At 40.4% G+C, this 17805-nt stretch overlaps 1 protein-coding gene across 9 annotated transcripts in view; it reads left to right on the forward strand.

The window, feature by feature from the left end:
• LOC146360910 (peripheral plasma membrane protein CASK-like) overlaps positions 1 to 17805 on the forward strand; it is a 50104-nt gene that overhangs the window by 7582 nt on the left and 24717 nt on the right. For all 9 annotated transcript variants that reach the window (XM_084920355.1, XM_084920354.1, XM_084920357.1 and 6 more), the window contains exons 2-5: positions 10173 to 10285; positions 14851 to 14956; positions 16526 to 16603; positions 16731 to 16803. In XM_084920355.1, coding sequence (XP_084776481.1) covers positions 10173 to 10285; positions 14851 to 14956; positions 16526 to 16603; positions 16731 to 16803 — 370 coding nt within the window. The remainder of the gene's footprint in view (positions 1 to 10172; positions 10286 to 14850; positions 14957 to 16525; positions 16604 to 16730; positions 16804 to 17805) is intronic.

The raw sequence follows: 17805 nt of genomic DNA on the forward strand, positions 1-17805 counted from the left end.
TTTACACCATTGAGCCCTGTGTAGCAGAATTTAAGAAATAAGTGCTTACATTTTTTTAAAAGCATCATCTGTCAGTAGGGAACGTTACGCCACCGGGTTGGTTGGTTGGTTGCTGTCAATTGACTTACATTCGTTTAGTTTAACTAACTAGTAACAGAACCAATAACTCAGAGTTAATTATATGTCAGTTGGTGTAAATTAGTCATTATATATTTAGTGTTACATTAACATTAAAATTGAAACTCAAAAATATGTTCTACTGGCAGTTTTGTACCTCGGTTCAGGTTTTCTAAACAGCTATTTAAAACCTTTCTTTACCACAGTGTAACTGCATCAGCAATTTCCATCCACCATTTGCTCTTCCTGTTATATGCAGTGTAACTACCGAGAGCTCCAGCGTTACTTGGCTGAGTCATTCGATAACTTTTGGTTCACTGTGTTAACTCCTCCTGGTTATACTTGACAGTCTGTTTCTTTGTGGTGAAACAAGTTTGTTGTTTCCGCCATTTGCAATATGCAAGAAAACTGTTCCTGCTAAGCATTGTGCTTAGTTGTTGAAGTAGATCCCTTTTTAGGTACTAAATCATCATTGGAGGCTGACATGCAGCTGTCATTCTAAAACATGCTATTGCCCTACTGTTTGATGCCTGTGCCCTGATTTTGTTCAGGGACATGACTGAGAGATCTCCTGTGAAACACATACTGAAATCAAGACCTCAAATAACACACAAAGAAGTGGGAAACTGGGAAAATTGAATTAAAGTTAGCTTTTAAGTTTAAAGACATGCAGGTGATCAACCAAAGAATCCCTACTTTTAATGATTTCATTTTTTCATTGTGGAATAATTGAATACCATACACCTTTAATGATCTTCTTTGATCCACACAGTCACAAATATACATGTAGGCTCAAATGTATATACACACTTCTTTAAGTCTTTTAATAAGTGGTGCTGAAGGTTGTGCAAGATCTTAAATTGATAAGGCCAAGGCCTGTTAACTTCATGTTGGTGATCATGATCATGACAGCTAGTAGTTTCTCTTTGCCAGCATCTGTTTGACAGCACTGGGCTGATTTTGAGAGAGGCCAAGAAACTCAGTAAAGATGTAAGGAGGAGGAGATGTTCCAGACATTTGTTGATTGCTACCTGGTCCATGCATGTCTGAAGACTTTCTGTTGCACTGGCAGAACGTGTATTTGTTGTGGATTACGTGTTGTCTTTTTTTCCTTTTCTTTTCTGGCCTTATTTCATAGATACAGTGAGAGAGAGGGGAAGACATGATCAAAGGGCCACGAGTCAGACACGCTCTCAGCTATATGGCATGTGGTCGCCTGCTTAACACAACTGAGCTAAACTGACACCCTGCGTTTTGTCTTTTTGACACTCATATTAAGCCCCTTTTCCATTACTACCTGCTCAGGTCGACTCGCCATGGTTCACCACAGTTTTTAATGTTTTCCCTTAGGTCATGGTACCTGGTACCAGGTACTATTTTAGTACCTGTTGGCTGGAGTTCCAGACTGCAGCTAACCAATTATATGGTCAGTGGCATCACTGAATGAGTCATGAGAGTATCTCGTTCATGAAAATCAAAACTGTCATTTTTGACACCCGGGCAATGAGGGAAATGGCTACAAAAACACTGTGGTCCCAGAGTCTGACGAAAAGCCACAGACAGAGCAGCAGGTATATCATCGCCTCGACGTACACCATTATTGTCGTGTCGCATACTAATTATGCCATGGGACACTCTGCTGCGTTGCTATGATGACGGAGTGTCCCACCAACTGTAGGTAGTACATGAATTTAATGGAGAACCGCTTGATCCGAGTCGAGCCTTGGTGAGATGATCTGAGTAGGTAGTAATGGAAATGAGGCTTTAGAGAGGTGTTACATAGAGCTGCTTGATTTAGGTAAACACCAAAGGGTTGCTTTGCTCATTGACTGTAATCTTCATTGTTTAACACAATTATTCAAATTATTTTTAAGAAATACATCATACATTTGCCAGATTTATTGGTATGCCGGTCTTAATTTCATGCATAATATCAGTTTTATTTCAGCTACCATCACACTGATGATAGATTGGCTGTAAAGGAAAAGGTGTGTGCTCTATTTATAACTCACGAAATCTTCCAAAGAAAAATGACTGCAAACAAACTAATAATTTTGACCACACTATCTGGATTCTGAGGCATGGAAAAGCCAGACTTATAATTAATATCTGTTTAATCACCTAGGCCTCTAGTGATTTTTGGAAACTGGTTAGCATTGTCTGCACAATTAGGTTGTATTTAAGATGCTATTCTTGATATTATGTTTCCTTCTGTTTGTAAATGGGATTGTGGAGACTGCCTGTTCACATGGAAAACTCAGGGTTCAAGTGCCAACACTGGCAACCATGCACTGCAGCGTCCTATGCAAGACTTTGCTGCAGTTCCTGCTGGGATCAATAAGGCATCACATTACAGCGTCATCTTGCTTTTGTGGGGGAAACATTTCTAGAGAGAGTTTTTTTTGTGTATTTGTTTGTTTTTGTTTGCCATTACAAAATCTTTTCTGCAATCTGCATAATGGGATATTTTTGCTAGATTGTAGCACGGCACATAAACTTTACCACACTATACACAGTATGTTGTTTTCATTCACTAGGGCACTTGTGGTCTCAACTTTCCTTTCCATGTGTAGTATATGCCCACACACAGATCAATAGTTGTGAATGGATGGTGCGAAGTTGAAGCTTTCTTTCAGACTACAAGACCAGACTCTACAGGGAGGTTTAAACAATCTTGGATCCTCTTCTGGCTTATGTAAAAGAGAGGATTTTCTGCCAAAGCTTTCAAGCCTCCTGAGGGTATGTGCGCTCTGAATTTCAGTTTGCAACCGGGTTGCTAATTTCCCTGCACATATTCAAAGGGTTGTTTTCCTGATTTGCATAAGGAAGCAGCTCTGGATTACTGCTCCTCAGACGTACACAGACTATCCTTGACAGAGCTCTGAACTTTGTTGAACTTGTTAAATTAAAGGCTTTGGACTTAAGCTCAGTTTGGGCAGTAGGGCAAATAGTTGTTGAAGAATTAGTTTTGTGGAATCACTATAATGAACTTGCGTTTTCTCACTTTAAAGTGCACATCTGTTTAGAAATTATGAATAGAGTTCTGTGCATGCGTAGGAGTCACCGCAGAGAATCACAATATATTTTGTATTTGATTCCACGTTTTTGAGCTTCCAATTATGTTTCTGCTATCACTGTTGAGCTAACCGTTGTGAATCATTAAAGAAGGTTATGGGGTGATGGTGAGATTCCATGCATCCAGTGGATGTTTAGAAAATGGCTAAGCTGTGTGTCTCTAATAATCTGTACTAGGACGAGAGCAGATGATGGTAAGTTTAAGTGTCTATTATGTTAAAAGTCAATACTGTCCAGCAGCAGTTAGCACCCATCTGATAAACTCTGAGACTGAGACTTATACTAGCTTCTTACCACAGGTAAAAAGTCAAAATGCTGTTCTAAGCAGTAGTGGTCATGTGGAGTCTGCAGCTTACAGATGTGTCCTGCCTCTGCTTTAGAGAGAGGAAAGAGAATCATCTGAGAAGATATTTCACTCATGGCCAGTATGAATGTTAAAAATGCTCCTAACATCGTTTCTTGGATTTACACAAAGCAGAGAGTTGAAATGAGCCAAAGAGCAGTCTGTAAAGACTGCCACTTCGAGCTAATGTTTGATGACTGCTGCTGTCGGATGTGAGCCATGTGTGGGAGTTTTGTATGAGCCCACTTAGCACAGCTGCGGTGATGTCAGTATGGCATGCGGCCTCACCGCTTCCCAGCATACACACGTCTGTGTTTCTGTCTTTCTGAGGACACAGAGTAAACCCACAGTAACACTGGGTGCCACCAAATTCTATCCTTGAATCTAATCCTGATCTTAAATGTTAGGTCAAATCTGAGCCTCTGAGTAGCTTTTTTTGGTGTGTTGGAAAGCAGGTACCAGCCATAATGTCCTCACAGAGGAGATCTAAAACTCGAAATGGTCCTCACAAAGATGAATTTATAAGTACATATGCAATTTATGTCTTTTATAGTTACTTGGGCTCTTATAATGCCTCTGTAATGGCCCATGAACATGGTTGAATGGTCATTTAATTTTTTCTTCATGCCAAATGAGATGAATTACATTCTAATTTATCAAATTAATTGGCAGTCCCAGCCCCCTCTCTCACACAACATGTAAAAATGGCCTAATTCAGGGGCTAATTCTCCATGCAGATTCTTGCATTTAAAGCCAAGATTACAAATGAGGTTGATGCATAAAATGGGGCCGATTCACACTATCCCACATCATTGCTTAATGGTGGTAATGACTGTTATTGAAATACACTAGACCAGTGCCAAAATAGCCTTACCCTCATTTAATCATTTGTGCCCCCGTGGTTATAGTCTCTCACTGAAGTTGCCTAAACCTTCATCAGTCAGTTGCAGATCTGGAGCCAGAGACCACCTGATTAGGTTACAACCATTGTGGAGAAAAATTGGGATTTTTTTTTTTCCACCATAGTAGCTAAATTCAAGGGTGCTACGGCATGGGCATGTATGTCATGGTAATTTTGGGCTTTTGGGCATGTTTGCCAGTGTTGGAACTTGAACCCTGAGTTTTCCGTGTGAACAGCTGTCTCCACAATCCCATTTACAAACAGAAGGAAACTTAATACTAAGAATAGCATCTTAAATGCAACCAGTTTCCAAAATCACTAAAGAGGCCTAGATGATTAAACAGATTTTAATTACAATTTTGACTTTTCCACCCTTCAGAATCACGCTAGTGTGGTAAAAATTAATAGTTTGTTTGCAGTCATTTCTCTTAGGAAGATTTGGTGTGTTATAAATAGAGCACACGCCTTTTTCTTCACAGCAGTGCTTTTTTCACATTGGCCAATCTATCATCAATGTAATGGCAGTTGTAAAACTGATATCATGCATGAAATTAAGACCGGCATACCAATAAATCTGGCAAATGCATGATGTACAGGGAGTGCAGAATTATTAGGCAAGTTGTATTTTTGAGGAATAATTTTATTATTGAACAACAACCATGTTCTCAATGAACCCACAAAACTCATTAATATCAAAGCTGAATGTTTTTGGAAGTAGTTTTTAGTTTGTTTTTAGTTTTAGCTATTTTAGGGGGATATCTGTGTGTGCAGGTGACTATTACTGTGCATAATTATTAGGCAACTTAACAAAAAACAAATATATACCCATTTCAATTATTTATTTTTACCAGTGACACCAATATAACATCTCCACATTCACAAATATACATTTCTGACATTCAAAAACAAAACAAAAACAAATCAGCGACCAATATAGCCACCTTTCTTTGCAAGGACACTCAAAAGCCTGCCATCCATGGATTCTGTCAGTGTTTTGATCTGTTCACCATCAACATTGCGTGCAGCAGCAACCACAGCCTCCCAGACACTGTTCAGAGAGGTGTACTGTTTTCCCTCCTTGTAAATCTCACATTTGATGATGGACCACAGGTTCTCAATGGGGTTCAGATCAGGTGAACAAGGAGGCCATGTCATTAGTTTTTCTTCTTTTATACCCTTTCTTGCCAGCCACGCTGTGGAGTACTTGGACGCGTGTGATGGAGCATTGTCCTGCATGAAAGTCATGTTTTTCTTGAAGGATGCAGACTTCTTCCTGTACCACTGCTTGAAGAAGGTGTCTTCCAGAAACTGGCAGTAGGACTGGGAGTTGAGCTTGACTCCATCCTCAACCCGAAAAGGCCCCACAAGCTCATCTTTGATGATACCAGCCCAAACCAGTACTCCACCTCCACCTTGCTGGCGTCTGAGTCGGACTGGAGCTCTCTGCCCTTTACCAATCCAGCCACGGGCCCATCCATCTGGCCCATCAAGACTCACTCTCATTTCATCAGTCCATAAAACCTTAGAAAAATCAGTCTTGAGATATTTCTTGGCCCAGTCTTGACGTTTCAGCTTGTGTGTCTTGTTCAGTGGTGGTCTTCTTTCAGCCTTTCTTACCTTGGCCATGTCTCTGAGTATTGCACACCTTGTGCTTTTGGGCACTCCAGTGATGTTGCAGCTCTGAAATATGGCCAAACTGGTGGCAAGTGGCATCTTGGCAGCTGCACGCTTGACTTTTCTCAGTTCATGGGCAGTTATTTTGCGCCTTGGTTTTTCCACACGCTTCTTGTGACCCTGTTGACTATTTTGAATGAAACGCTTGATTGTTCGATGATCACGCTTCAGAAGCTTTGCAATTTTGAGACTGCTGCATCCCTCTGCAAGATATCTCACTATTTTTGACTTTTCTGACCCTGTCAAGTCCTTCTTTTGACCCATTTTGCCAAAGGAAAGGACGTTGCCTAATAATTATGCACACCTGATATAGGGTGTTGATGTCATTAGACCACACCCCTTCTCATTACAGAGATGCACATCACCTAATATGCTTAATTGGTAGTAGGCTTTCGAGCCTATACAGCTTGGAGTAAGACAACATGCATGAAGAGGATGATGTGGACAAAATACTCATTTGCCTAATAATTCTGCACTCCCTGTATTTGTTAACAATAATTTGAATAATTGCATTAAACAATGAAGATTACAGTTAATGAGCAAAATAACCCTTTGGTGTTTACCTAAATCAAGCAGCTCTAGGTAACACCTCTCTAACACAATGTCAAAGAGACAGCACGTAAACCACAACAAAGGCAGACTCTACGGCCTGCTGTTTCTACAGAAAGTCTTAAACCATGAAGAGTTGTGCCTGATAAAGTAGTGACTCAATACAAAATTACCCTGTGGGTTGAAGCTACAGCGGTGGTCAGAAGTTTAAAAACACATGCCATGGGCATGAATGTCGTGGTAATTTGGGGCTTATAGTCATTTCTTTGAACTGTTCCTTTTCTAGTCTTGATTGATTGTTCAGCATACATCTTTAATGACTTCAAAAACACAAGAGTTGGATGCACAAGTTAGAATTTACTTTGTGTGTGGATTAGAGAAAACCCAGTGTCAAAAGTATAAATACAGGATACAGAAACCCCCACTAGTATTTGCTTAAATGCCTCTTAACAAGTTACACATCGAACAGATGCTTTCGGTGACAGTCAACAAACTTCTAGCATAATTCTGGCTGGATATGTGACCACTCTTCTTGACAGAGTTAGTAGAGTTCATTTAAATTGGTTGAATTCCTGGCTTACAAGCATAGATAAATTACATACATACATTTCAATGGGGTGGAGATTGGGGCTTTGGGAAGGCCATTGTCCCTTAGCAAATGACAATGAGTTTAGTGCCAAGCTTTTTACTAAAATACCAAGCATCAGCCTATGCATCTGACAAATTAAGGCTACATGGGGGATACAGGAAGTGCAGGGAGTTTTTCTTTCCCGCTGTTGCCAATTGCCTACTCATGAGTCATCTGATTGTTTTCTCTGTGTTACTGCAGGTCTTTAAAGCGCCTTGAGACAACAGAAGTTTTTATTTGACGCTATATAAATAAAAATGAACTGAATTTTGTGCTGGTGTAAACAGCAAGCGTTTGAATGGATTGAGAAATGGCTATTGTAGTATGTTAATTAGCCATGTGCTTGTATGGCTTGCTTGTTTATCCTCATTAGTCACGTGGGGCTATTGTCTGACATTAATTTCAGGTGAAAGCTTGCTTTAAAGACTAAACTGGATATGAATAATGAGCCAATCGTGTGATCATTCATGGAGAATAATCACAGAGAGAATTGCTGCAGCAGACAGACAGACACTCAAAGTAAAAACGATACCCATCTCGCTTTCGCAGCTGGTTAAGATTGCAGGGTTGGAACAGGGGTGTCAGAAGTCCCATCAAGCACTCAAGCAGCAACCCACACCTCCCACTTCCTAATGGGTAAACACAGCTGTTTCAGCACATCAACCCAAGGGCAAAGGTCGCTGAGATTGTCAGATCATCAACTGGATTCCTGCGCACCCTGATGAGAAGAGTGTTTTAAGAGTTCTCTTGGCTCACAGTGTGCACATGCTGCCTGCATTTGTACGGGTTAGTCTTTACAAACTAACGTGAGAGCAAATACAGGTGCAGCTGCCATGCTCGGCACAGGAAGGGCATCGTCAGGCAACTTCATTCACTGATTCAGCTAAAGCAGTACGTGGTAACAGCTACCAATCAGGGCTTCATCAGATAGGTGTTGCTGTGGATGTGTGTGTAAGAGTGTGTGAGTGAGCAGAACTGTTTCCACCGCTGAGGATTGCAGACCCGGGAGATGTAGAGACAGCTGTACCACAGCAGGGGTATGTGTGGGTCTGTAACTCTCAGTGGGCCCAGAGACAGAAAATATGCATGACTTTACTTTCAGTGTCTGTTTTTACACAAAATGTTCCAGTTCCTACACGAACGTGACCTGCTGCTCGTATGATCTCATCAGGAAAGCCGACAGGTTTCTAGGGTTACACCAATGTGTACACACTATAAAAGCAGTGTGTGTTGTGATGGTGGAAGCAAAATGACAGAAATGATGTAATTGTTCAAATACTTAAGGTTTTAATTTTTAATTATTTTTTTTAAAACCTATTATTATAATGATCTGTTCCCCAACTTCTCCTACATGTGTTGATCAATGTAGATGAAATTACTATATAAGCTGCCTAGGGTACCAGGATTATCAGCATATGTATAGCTTTGGGAATCATTTTTATAATGTTCAAATCCTTACAATTTCTATAAATGTGAAGTAGCTTATCTCGAAATGAACTGCAACATCTCCTACAGCATTCCTACAGCAAAGATTTTTTTTTTCTTTTTTCTTTTCCTTAAGACGGGTTGTAATCTGGATTGCAAAAGTAATAGATTATCTATGTTTTGTTGTTTACATAGCATCTTATTAAAAAAAACAAAAAACAAAACCTGGCCAGCCAAGTACATAGAGCAGTTTGTTTGTTCCGTCCAGCAATGCTGTGATTCATTTCACAACTGGTAAATTAACGTGCTTTTACTTTGAAAGTTCCTGTCTCATGTCTCCCTTTAGTCAGGGTGGTCTGCTGTTGGGATAGTTTTGGATATCATTCAGTGATCCTTCTCTTCTTCCACTCTCAATTAAACATCAAATAAACTTCACAGCGTGACAGGAGCTAGCAGTGTCGTTTCTTTGAGAGCCGCTGCTTGCTGAAGAGGCCACTTTGAGCAGAACTTGCAGCATTTGGAGAGCTGCTTGTGTTATGCTTACTTATTAGAGGCAGCTGTATGTGGCATGCATGTATTTTCAAATTCTTTCAAACTGTTGGTTCATTATAATCTTATATTTATTTTTATATTGTGATTAAACCATGAGAAAGAAGAGTAGGCTCTTTATACAGGTTCCTCTTAATAAGCTATTTAAACCCCTTGAAAAAGTGTTTTTTTGTTTCTTCTTCTCGTTCTTGTCCTCGCTATATCAGTACTTGATTAATTTGAACACTCTTGACTGAGAAGTTATCAGGTGTACACTTTAACTTGTGTGCTACCACGCATACCAGTAGAAAGGTCATGCAGGATATGAATTTCTCAGCGTTAGTTTGCTGATAATTCTGTAGAGGCTTAACGCGTATGTAGGCAGATTGTTGAGTGAACAAATTTGTCATTTGAAATCTAAATTTTGCCCCGCATATTTTTTTTGACTGCTTTTTTCATATTAAATTGAAAATCTGAAATGCTGCTCAAATCAGGAAATCTTGCCTTACTGCACATGTCAAGCTCCAAAGCAGCTATAAGAGGAAACACAAATTTGCAATATCTGCCACCTCCTTTCCCCCAAAATAAACTGTGTAGGGTAGGTCTCCCTAGCACAGGTCTCTATAATAAAGCTTTTATTTTAGCTTTTACAGCTGCGCTGCACCACACCGCTCTGTAATTCCCACTGGCACGAGCATGGAGACTACGAAGCGTAGCTAACCACCCACTGTAAATCCAGAATATTCCCAGAAACAACACTATGTCTGCCCACTGCCCAAGACTAGTGTGTGCCCATCATTATGTGTACATAGGTTTATGGCAGGCGCTCACTGAACTCAGGAGTCATGAAGTGAATGAAAGAAATGCATGCAGAGGCTTGTGTTTGTGTCTGTAGGTATCTGTGACTAACTCTAAACCTTTTTGTATTGCAGGGGTCCCTTCAGCGTGGTGAGGCGCTGCATCAACAGGGACACCGGCCAGCAGTTTGCTGTAAAGATTGTTGATGTGGCCAGCTTTACCTCCAGCCCTGGCCTCAGCACAGAAGGTGAGAAGCACAGCAGACCTGGATTGATCTGTGGCTGGCAGGTCACGTGCGCTGGTTATTCACTTAAAGCACCAGATGGAAGGGGTTAACATAACCAGGGCAAGAGAGCGTCGCTATAGAGATTATTCAAGGAACCGCACTCTTTAACAGACCTAGAAGAGCTGTGTTCTGTGTAATGGGACCCCCCATGTTCTTGTGGGTTAAAACAAATATTGGGATTAAACTGCAAATGGAGGTTGGCTCAGACATCAAACACTGTGGCACTCACAGAGTGCATAATGGCCTCTCACACATAAATAAACAGGCCATAATGTTGCATACACTGCACCCAGATGAGTAATATCTTGGAACTGCATGTGTCGTGTGTTGGTTTAGGGTGTGATAGGCTCACATTTTGTGAGATGCTCCATACATGCCTTGTCTCACCATGTGGGTTTGGGTTTTGTCATGCTGTGTGTGTGTGTGTGTGTGTGTGTGTGTGTGTGTGTGTGTGTGTCAGGGTGGGGAGTGAGGGATTGAGACAAAAATCACAGGTGTGTGTGTGTTGGTGGTAGTATTGGCATTCACTATGGGCCATCTGTGATGCCCCAGCCAGAGATTATTCTGGCAGCCAATAACAGCAGGAAAAGGAAATGACCCGAGGGAGGAGAAAGGAAAAATCGGAGTGTTACACCAAGGTTTCCCAAACCAGAACTTACACCCAGGTTATTTTTGTGCTAATTGTATTCATCTGAAAACATAAACCACCCACATTTAAGAGTTTCTCTTACCTCAGAAATATTTCAAAGCATTTTTTTATTTTTATTTTTTAAATCTCTTGAGTCACTTCACACATGCTTCACCATGTGGTCACTTTCACCAGGAATGGCACAAAAATGAGCAGACTTCCAAATGTGATGATAAAGATGTCGAATTCTTCCAATACGTTAAAGGTTGGGGCTTTGGTGTATGACTTGTTACAGAGGCTCTCGTGTCACATGATGCATTTCTAGGAATGCCAACAATATTACATTGTATGCTTTTTCATATTGCGATAAACAGAGAGCAGCTCATTTCACAAATGTGGGGATTTACTGTGCTAGGCAGCAAGCGATCGAATCCGTAGCAGATATTGAGGGGAGGGTTTTAAGGGCTGTGGGTGGTTAATACTGTTAGATAGACGTCGGTATCAATAACAATTTAAAACAGCTTCAGAGTATAAAATCATTTAAAGCACATTCAGAAGGCTGCGTGATAAACGTCCTTTTTTTATTCTGTTAAAAAGTGCCGTACCATTGGAAAGCCTGTTTGTTTGGCCTTAAATGGTGCTACATTTGTAAGAAAAACACATTTGTGGGTTGAGCAGCAGAGTTGAGTTTGTGGGTTGCGCCCTTGAAAAAACAAATCTGGTCTTTCCTCTAAGATGACAACGCGGGGTTTATCAGAGATTGCTTCCAGGATTGGGGATTTGGGAGTGGAGAGGATGGAAAGGCCTGCCTGCAGTCCTGATGACACTGTTGGAGAATGGGATGCGTCCCACAGCAGTGTGTGAGCGGAGGACCAGCATAAAAATAAATAAAAATAATATTGTTAAATAAAGAAATTGTTAAAATGCCAACATGCCTTGTTTGCAATAAATGGCAGCAAACAACACAGTAGCAGAATCAGGTATAAAGCACTGATAGAAAAGATTTGATGTTTTTCATGGGCGCACCTCACATACTAACCTTTTCTTTTTCTTTTTTCTTTTTTTTTTTTTTTAAATCATGCAGTCTGTCAAATGTTATACAATTCCAGAGTTTTCTGGTGTTTTTGCTTGATTAGACTTGAACTGTTAATTCATTATTCAAGCTTTGCAGAGTAATTTTGTCACTCAGTTAATTAGTTAATTGATCATTGCGTTGCTATAAATGTTCAGGCTTTTACAGACCTGGTGATTATCAGTGTGAGGATGAGGGTTATACACTTGCCTCAGTTTGTCTATGTGGGTTACCATATAAAACAAATTACATAAACATTTGTTTGGATCATGGGACCAAGCGCCCTACAAGAAAACCAGTCAGGCTAAGGTGAGACCCCAAAGAGTTGATCACAGTAAAAGTTTCACCTTAAATTTGGTAAACCTAAGCATTTTTTTTTTTTTTTTTTTAATTTACTTTTTTTAATCTGCAAGTCGGCCACTCGGAGTGGCAATGTGAAAAACTGGAGTGCAGCCAGAGTGATTTCATGAGACCACATACCTTTAGCTTATTAAGAAAGACTCCGTGTCAGCATAAATCCGAGTGAAAAGGAGACAGAGCTGCAGGCTGGGCTGGGCTTCGAGCTAACGCAACAAATATTTGGATTTCTATACAAATGTATTTCTGTGCGAAACACATGAGAGAGGTGGAATGAATAAAAGATGAATACGATAATTAAGAGTCTGGAGTATTGAGTAAAAGACAGATGTAGATGGCTCGCAATGACCATAAAAACAAAGGTATTGAATTGTTGGGGGAAAAATAGTAAAAAAACAGTAGTTCAATTTGCAGTATTATTTGTTAGACACGTTAAATATTGAAAAAGTCATTTATCAGAAGTGAAGACAAAGTAACACTGGTGAATGGGCAAGCCTAAATGACTTCTTAGTGTGATTTCTGTACATTAGTTTTATATGATAGTTAGAATATCAGGAGATGGTGTGGCAACATGGTCCTGCAGTCTTCAAAGTGAAATTTATTAGCATGACATGACAAAGGCTAACCAAGGCCTGCTTTGGAAAAGGCCCAGTGGACGGCATCAGCTTCATTCAGAGCGTTCCAGGCCTCTCTGGCTCCATCAGCCGTTTCCTCGTTGGACAGTGGGCAGCATTGTTAAGTTCAAGAATGGCTACTCGATGAGACGGGCGAGGGATCGTTGTGAAAAGGGCGAGAAGGAGGAAATGATGGAAGCAAAGGGAGAGCAGAATAGGGGGCTCTGTAGTGGGGACTCTGTCGGTTCTCTGTATTGCATAATGATAGCAGTCACGACACAAAGAGAGCACACACTCACACACACAAAGATCAGTAGACTTACAGATGGGGAGCGGAGTGTGTAAATGAGCTTTTTATGGACTGAGAAGCCCAACGGCAGCACATTATGTCTGTCAGCTCGCCTCAGCAGTCTGCATCTCTGTCGTTACCTCATGTCCTGCCAGTTGTCTGTCAGTCTATTAGACAACGTGTCTTTGCTCTTCTCACAAGAGAGAAGTCTGTCCTCTAATCGTAGGCGTGTTTTCCATCCAGGCAGTCAAAACATGAGAAATCCCCACAGTCATGTTGCAATTGTTTCTGCAGATCTGGATTAGTCATGATGTTGATGACAGTGATCCAGATGTGCATTCTTTCTGGTAGAGACCAGCTTGTTGATCAGTTAGTCTGTAGTCTATATATCAAGAAGAGGATACCTGGCAAATTAAATGCTCTGCAGCTCCCCCTAGTGTTGAGTTAGTCATGTGGCAGGCAGTCTGCTGAGGTATGAAAAGAGCAGTCAGGTATTTCTATGTTTCTCTGTCGTTTACTGCATTTAAACATAAAGGATCTAAATGTTTTATAGGGTGAGTATAGTATAGAGGGAGATGTGTTTCACAATGCAAACCTTTAGGTTGAAGGAAAATTGATCCTATAGTACTGAGTGCATAAAGTCCATCAATAGGCGGAAAGGTAGTCGGGATACTCCCCTCATCTTCCCTTCAGATATCACTGATAAAGCAGGACTTGAACATTGCTAGGACCAAAAATCACATGCTTTATAATGCCCTCATGAAAAAGGTTCAGGATACCAAACTGTAAATGAAATGGGTATAATTTATTTAGTGCCATAATTGGTAAAATTGTAAACTAATGTTTGCATCTGTCTGTTATTTTACATGACGTGTTTCCCTCGCTTGTCCAAGGTAAATTTCTCCCAGGACACAACAAAAGCTAATCTGATATTGAAAGTTTGCAATACCTGAATGAAAAGCTTCAGTTTTTGTATAAGCAAACCTTTTATGCTCATTTCCAACTCTGTGTTTAAATTGTTGGACTCTTAACAGGGCAGCTTCGCCTGATTCAGTTGAAAATAAACTTTTTTCCTTTTATCCTGCAGCTCCTCAGTCAACCTCTGTTTTAGCTCTTTTAGCTTTCCTCTCCTCCCTTTAATTGGATGCGTCTCACAAACAGAAGGTCTGTGGGCGGGCTGCCGTGCTCACAAGCTGAACCTTGTGCATGAGATGATGATATTGGGGATCCAATCCACTCCCACTGACCTCACCTAGAGCTAAGAGCCGGGGGAAAAAGACCTTTTAGAGCAGTCTGAAGACTCACTTGCATATATGCTGTCTGCTTCATTTGAAACTTTTTCCATTTTAAGTATAGACATCCAGCACTGGAGCTGTAAATAGATGTCAGAAAATAAGGAAAAGCATTTTAGGTGTACTTTAAAGTCTGCGAAGCAGTAACACGACTCTTGGCATACATTTAAATATTAGCACTTTACCTCACAACCTGGAAGTATAATTAGACTGGATGAAATCCAAAGTGTTCGATGTGTCTCACCATAGCCCATGTTGAATTTCTTTCTCACAGATCTGAAGCGAGAGGCGAGCATCTGCCACATGCTGAAACACCCCCACATCGTGGAGCTGCTGGAGACTTACAGCTCCGATGGCATGCTCTACATGGTCTTTGAATTGTAAGTGTGTCGTGCACACAGTTCACATTCCCATCCAATTTTAGGTTTGGATTTTGTATGTTTTATGTATGGCAGCTTTTCTCTTATAAACTACCGTCACCATCACACTAGGCAAACAGTTACCAACTAATTTTATCAGCACTAGGCAGATGGCTGTTACTGGTAATTTCACACCCCCTTGTTTTTGTGGTTTCAGACTTCTTGGTCTCTTTGACGAGAAAAAGGGAAAAAAAAGTGTGATATTTGAAGATGTTGCTAGGCCAGCGCAATATGTAATCATAAGTATAATAGTGTACAGTTCCTGATTTCTTACATTTTTGCATCTTTTAACACTTGCATGTTTCAAACAAATAATTTAATTTAAAGGGGGGGAAAGAAAAGCTATGTAAACCTACTTGGGCCCCTGTGGAAAAGTAATTTCCTTCCTTGTTAAATCATGAATTAACTGTGATTAACTGTTTTTGTAATTCAGTTTCAGTACTCACACCAAGACCTGATTACTGCCAGAAATCACTTAAATAGAACTTGTCTGACAAAATGAAGTAGGGTTTAAAAAAATCTCTCAAAAAGCATCATTCAACGATCTAACGACACAGCTGAGACACAAAGTCACTGACATTTATCAATCTGGAAAGGGTTACAAAAGCCACTTCTTAGGCTTTGGGCCTCCAGCGAACCACAATGAGAGCCATTATCCATAAATGGAATGAGACGCTAGCCTACCAGAATGACTCCAAGAGTGCACCACTCATCAAGGAGGTCACTAAAGACCCCAGAATAACATCTAAAAAACACAAGGTTTGAGTCCTGTTACATCTGATGTACAACTAACAACATTTTATAAAAAGATCATCATAGCAACAGGCAAACATGGTGGTGGTAGTGTGATGCTCTCGGGCTGTTTTGTTGCTGTGATTGATGGAACCATGAATTCTGCTCTCTACTGCAAAATCCTGAAGGAGAATGTACGACCATCAGTTCATGTCGTGAAGCTCAAGAGCGCTTTTAATTATGATGAGACGGATCCAAAACACAGCAGCTAGTCCACCTCTGATTAGCTTATTTGAAGAAAAAAATACAAAGGTTTTGGAGTGGCCTTGGCAAAGTCCAGACTTAAATCTGATGGCATGACCTTAAACAGCCTGTTCATGCTTGAAAACCCTCCAGTGTGGCTGAATTAAAAAACTTCTATAAAGAAGAGTGGGCCAAAATTCCTTTCCTTACTTTCTCACACAGGGCCAACTGCATTCTGGATTTACTTGGGTTATCTTTGGCTAATATTAAAATTTGTTTGATGAGCTGAAACATTCAAGTGTGACAAATATGCAAAAAAGAAATCAGGGAGGAGGCAAATACTTTTTACAGCACTATACATGAGAAGTGTTAGAAGGAAAAAGAATTTATTGTATCGGCTGTTATTTTTTTGTCTTTCATCTGATTATTGAAATGATTCAAATGTAGCCTGAATCTAAACCAAATCTAAATCTATACTAATAAAGAGTTCTCAGCTGACTCATTACTAAACAGATCATTTCATACCCACCCTAAACCTTTCTTCCTTTTTTCTAGTATGGATGGTGCAGACCTGTGTTTTGAAATCGTGAAGCGAGCTGATGCTGGGTTTGTGTACAGCGAAGCAGTGGCCAGGTAGGGGACACAGTCTGTGAAGTGTGGGCTTCACATTTTCAAATATTATTAAAGCCTGAAATACACAACATCTCTGTGCACGCTCTAAATGATGCCCCCCTTCTGTTTCTGCTTTCTGTCCCTCCAGCCACTACATGAGGCAGATTCTGGAGGCGCTTCGATACTGCCATGACAACAATGTGATTCACCGTGATGTAAAGGTGAGCTTTCGTGCAGTCAAGCTAGTGAAACCACAGAACATGTTCTGTGACTCGCAAAGGACAACCTATTAAATATATTTATCACACCAGAAGTGTATACTGCACAGTGTTACTGCCTTCCTGTGAAGACGCTGTCTTCACTGCTTGTGGGAAGGCAAATGCTAAAAGCGACCCACGCTTTACCCGAAAATTTCCCTTGATATCCGCTTTTAATATTAAGTTTAGTTACTCTGTGGTTTTTAGAATAAACCACCATGAGGTCTCTTTTTTTTCCTTTAGACAAACCAACACCTCAGCAAGAGTCAGTGTTAGCTGTAGCATACAGCGGTAAAATAAATACTGAACACCAATTTTACTAAAGTTGTAAGTAAATACATTTCTAAATGTGCTATTAATATGAAGTTTTGACCAGATGTCACCTTTAGAAATATATTTACTTAAATACTTGGGGATCTACGGCTGTAAATAAATCAACTGTGTGGATTTATTGGGCATTCCTAGAGCAAAATCAGAATCCCCCAGTATTTCCAACAGGATTAACCCTCAAACACAGGTGTCCGACACTACTAGACCATATGGAGCAGTGCTGAACCAGGCCCTTGATCCCATCTGAGCCATTTGACCACACAGGGCTCAAAGCTGTCAGCAGCAGAACCAGTGCAAGCGCTGATCATCATAGTGGGTCAAAACTGGCTTTCGTTTGCTTCTTGTAAGAGCAGACTATTGAACTCCAGAGCTCAAGCAAAGCAAAAGGCTTAAAGGACGAAATAGGTTATTGTCCATTCCAGCCACTTTTTTTTTTCTTCATAATTAAAACAAATTTGGGGTAAATAAACTATTATCTTACATGAGCAGACTCACTGCGATTAATCTGCATGATTCACACTTAATAAATAAAATGATATTAGTTTTTCTTTCACTGGATCCAGAGTTAAGATCCACAGTCAAAGCATTTAACGCAATAGGAAGCCTGAGCTCCTACATACTCTGACCTCATTGTTT

This window comes from Perissodus microlepis, chromosome 23 (genome assembly GCF_051167445.1).
Source record: "Perissodus microlepis isolate ML-2025 ecotype Zambia chromosome 23, ASM5116744v1, whole genome shotgun sequence".
Taxonomy (NCBI): Eukaryota; Metazoa; Chordata; class Actinopteri; order Cichliformes; family Cichlidae; genus Perissodus; species Perissodus microlepis.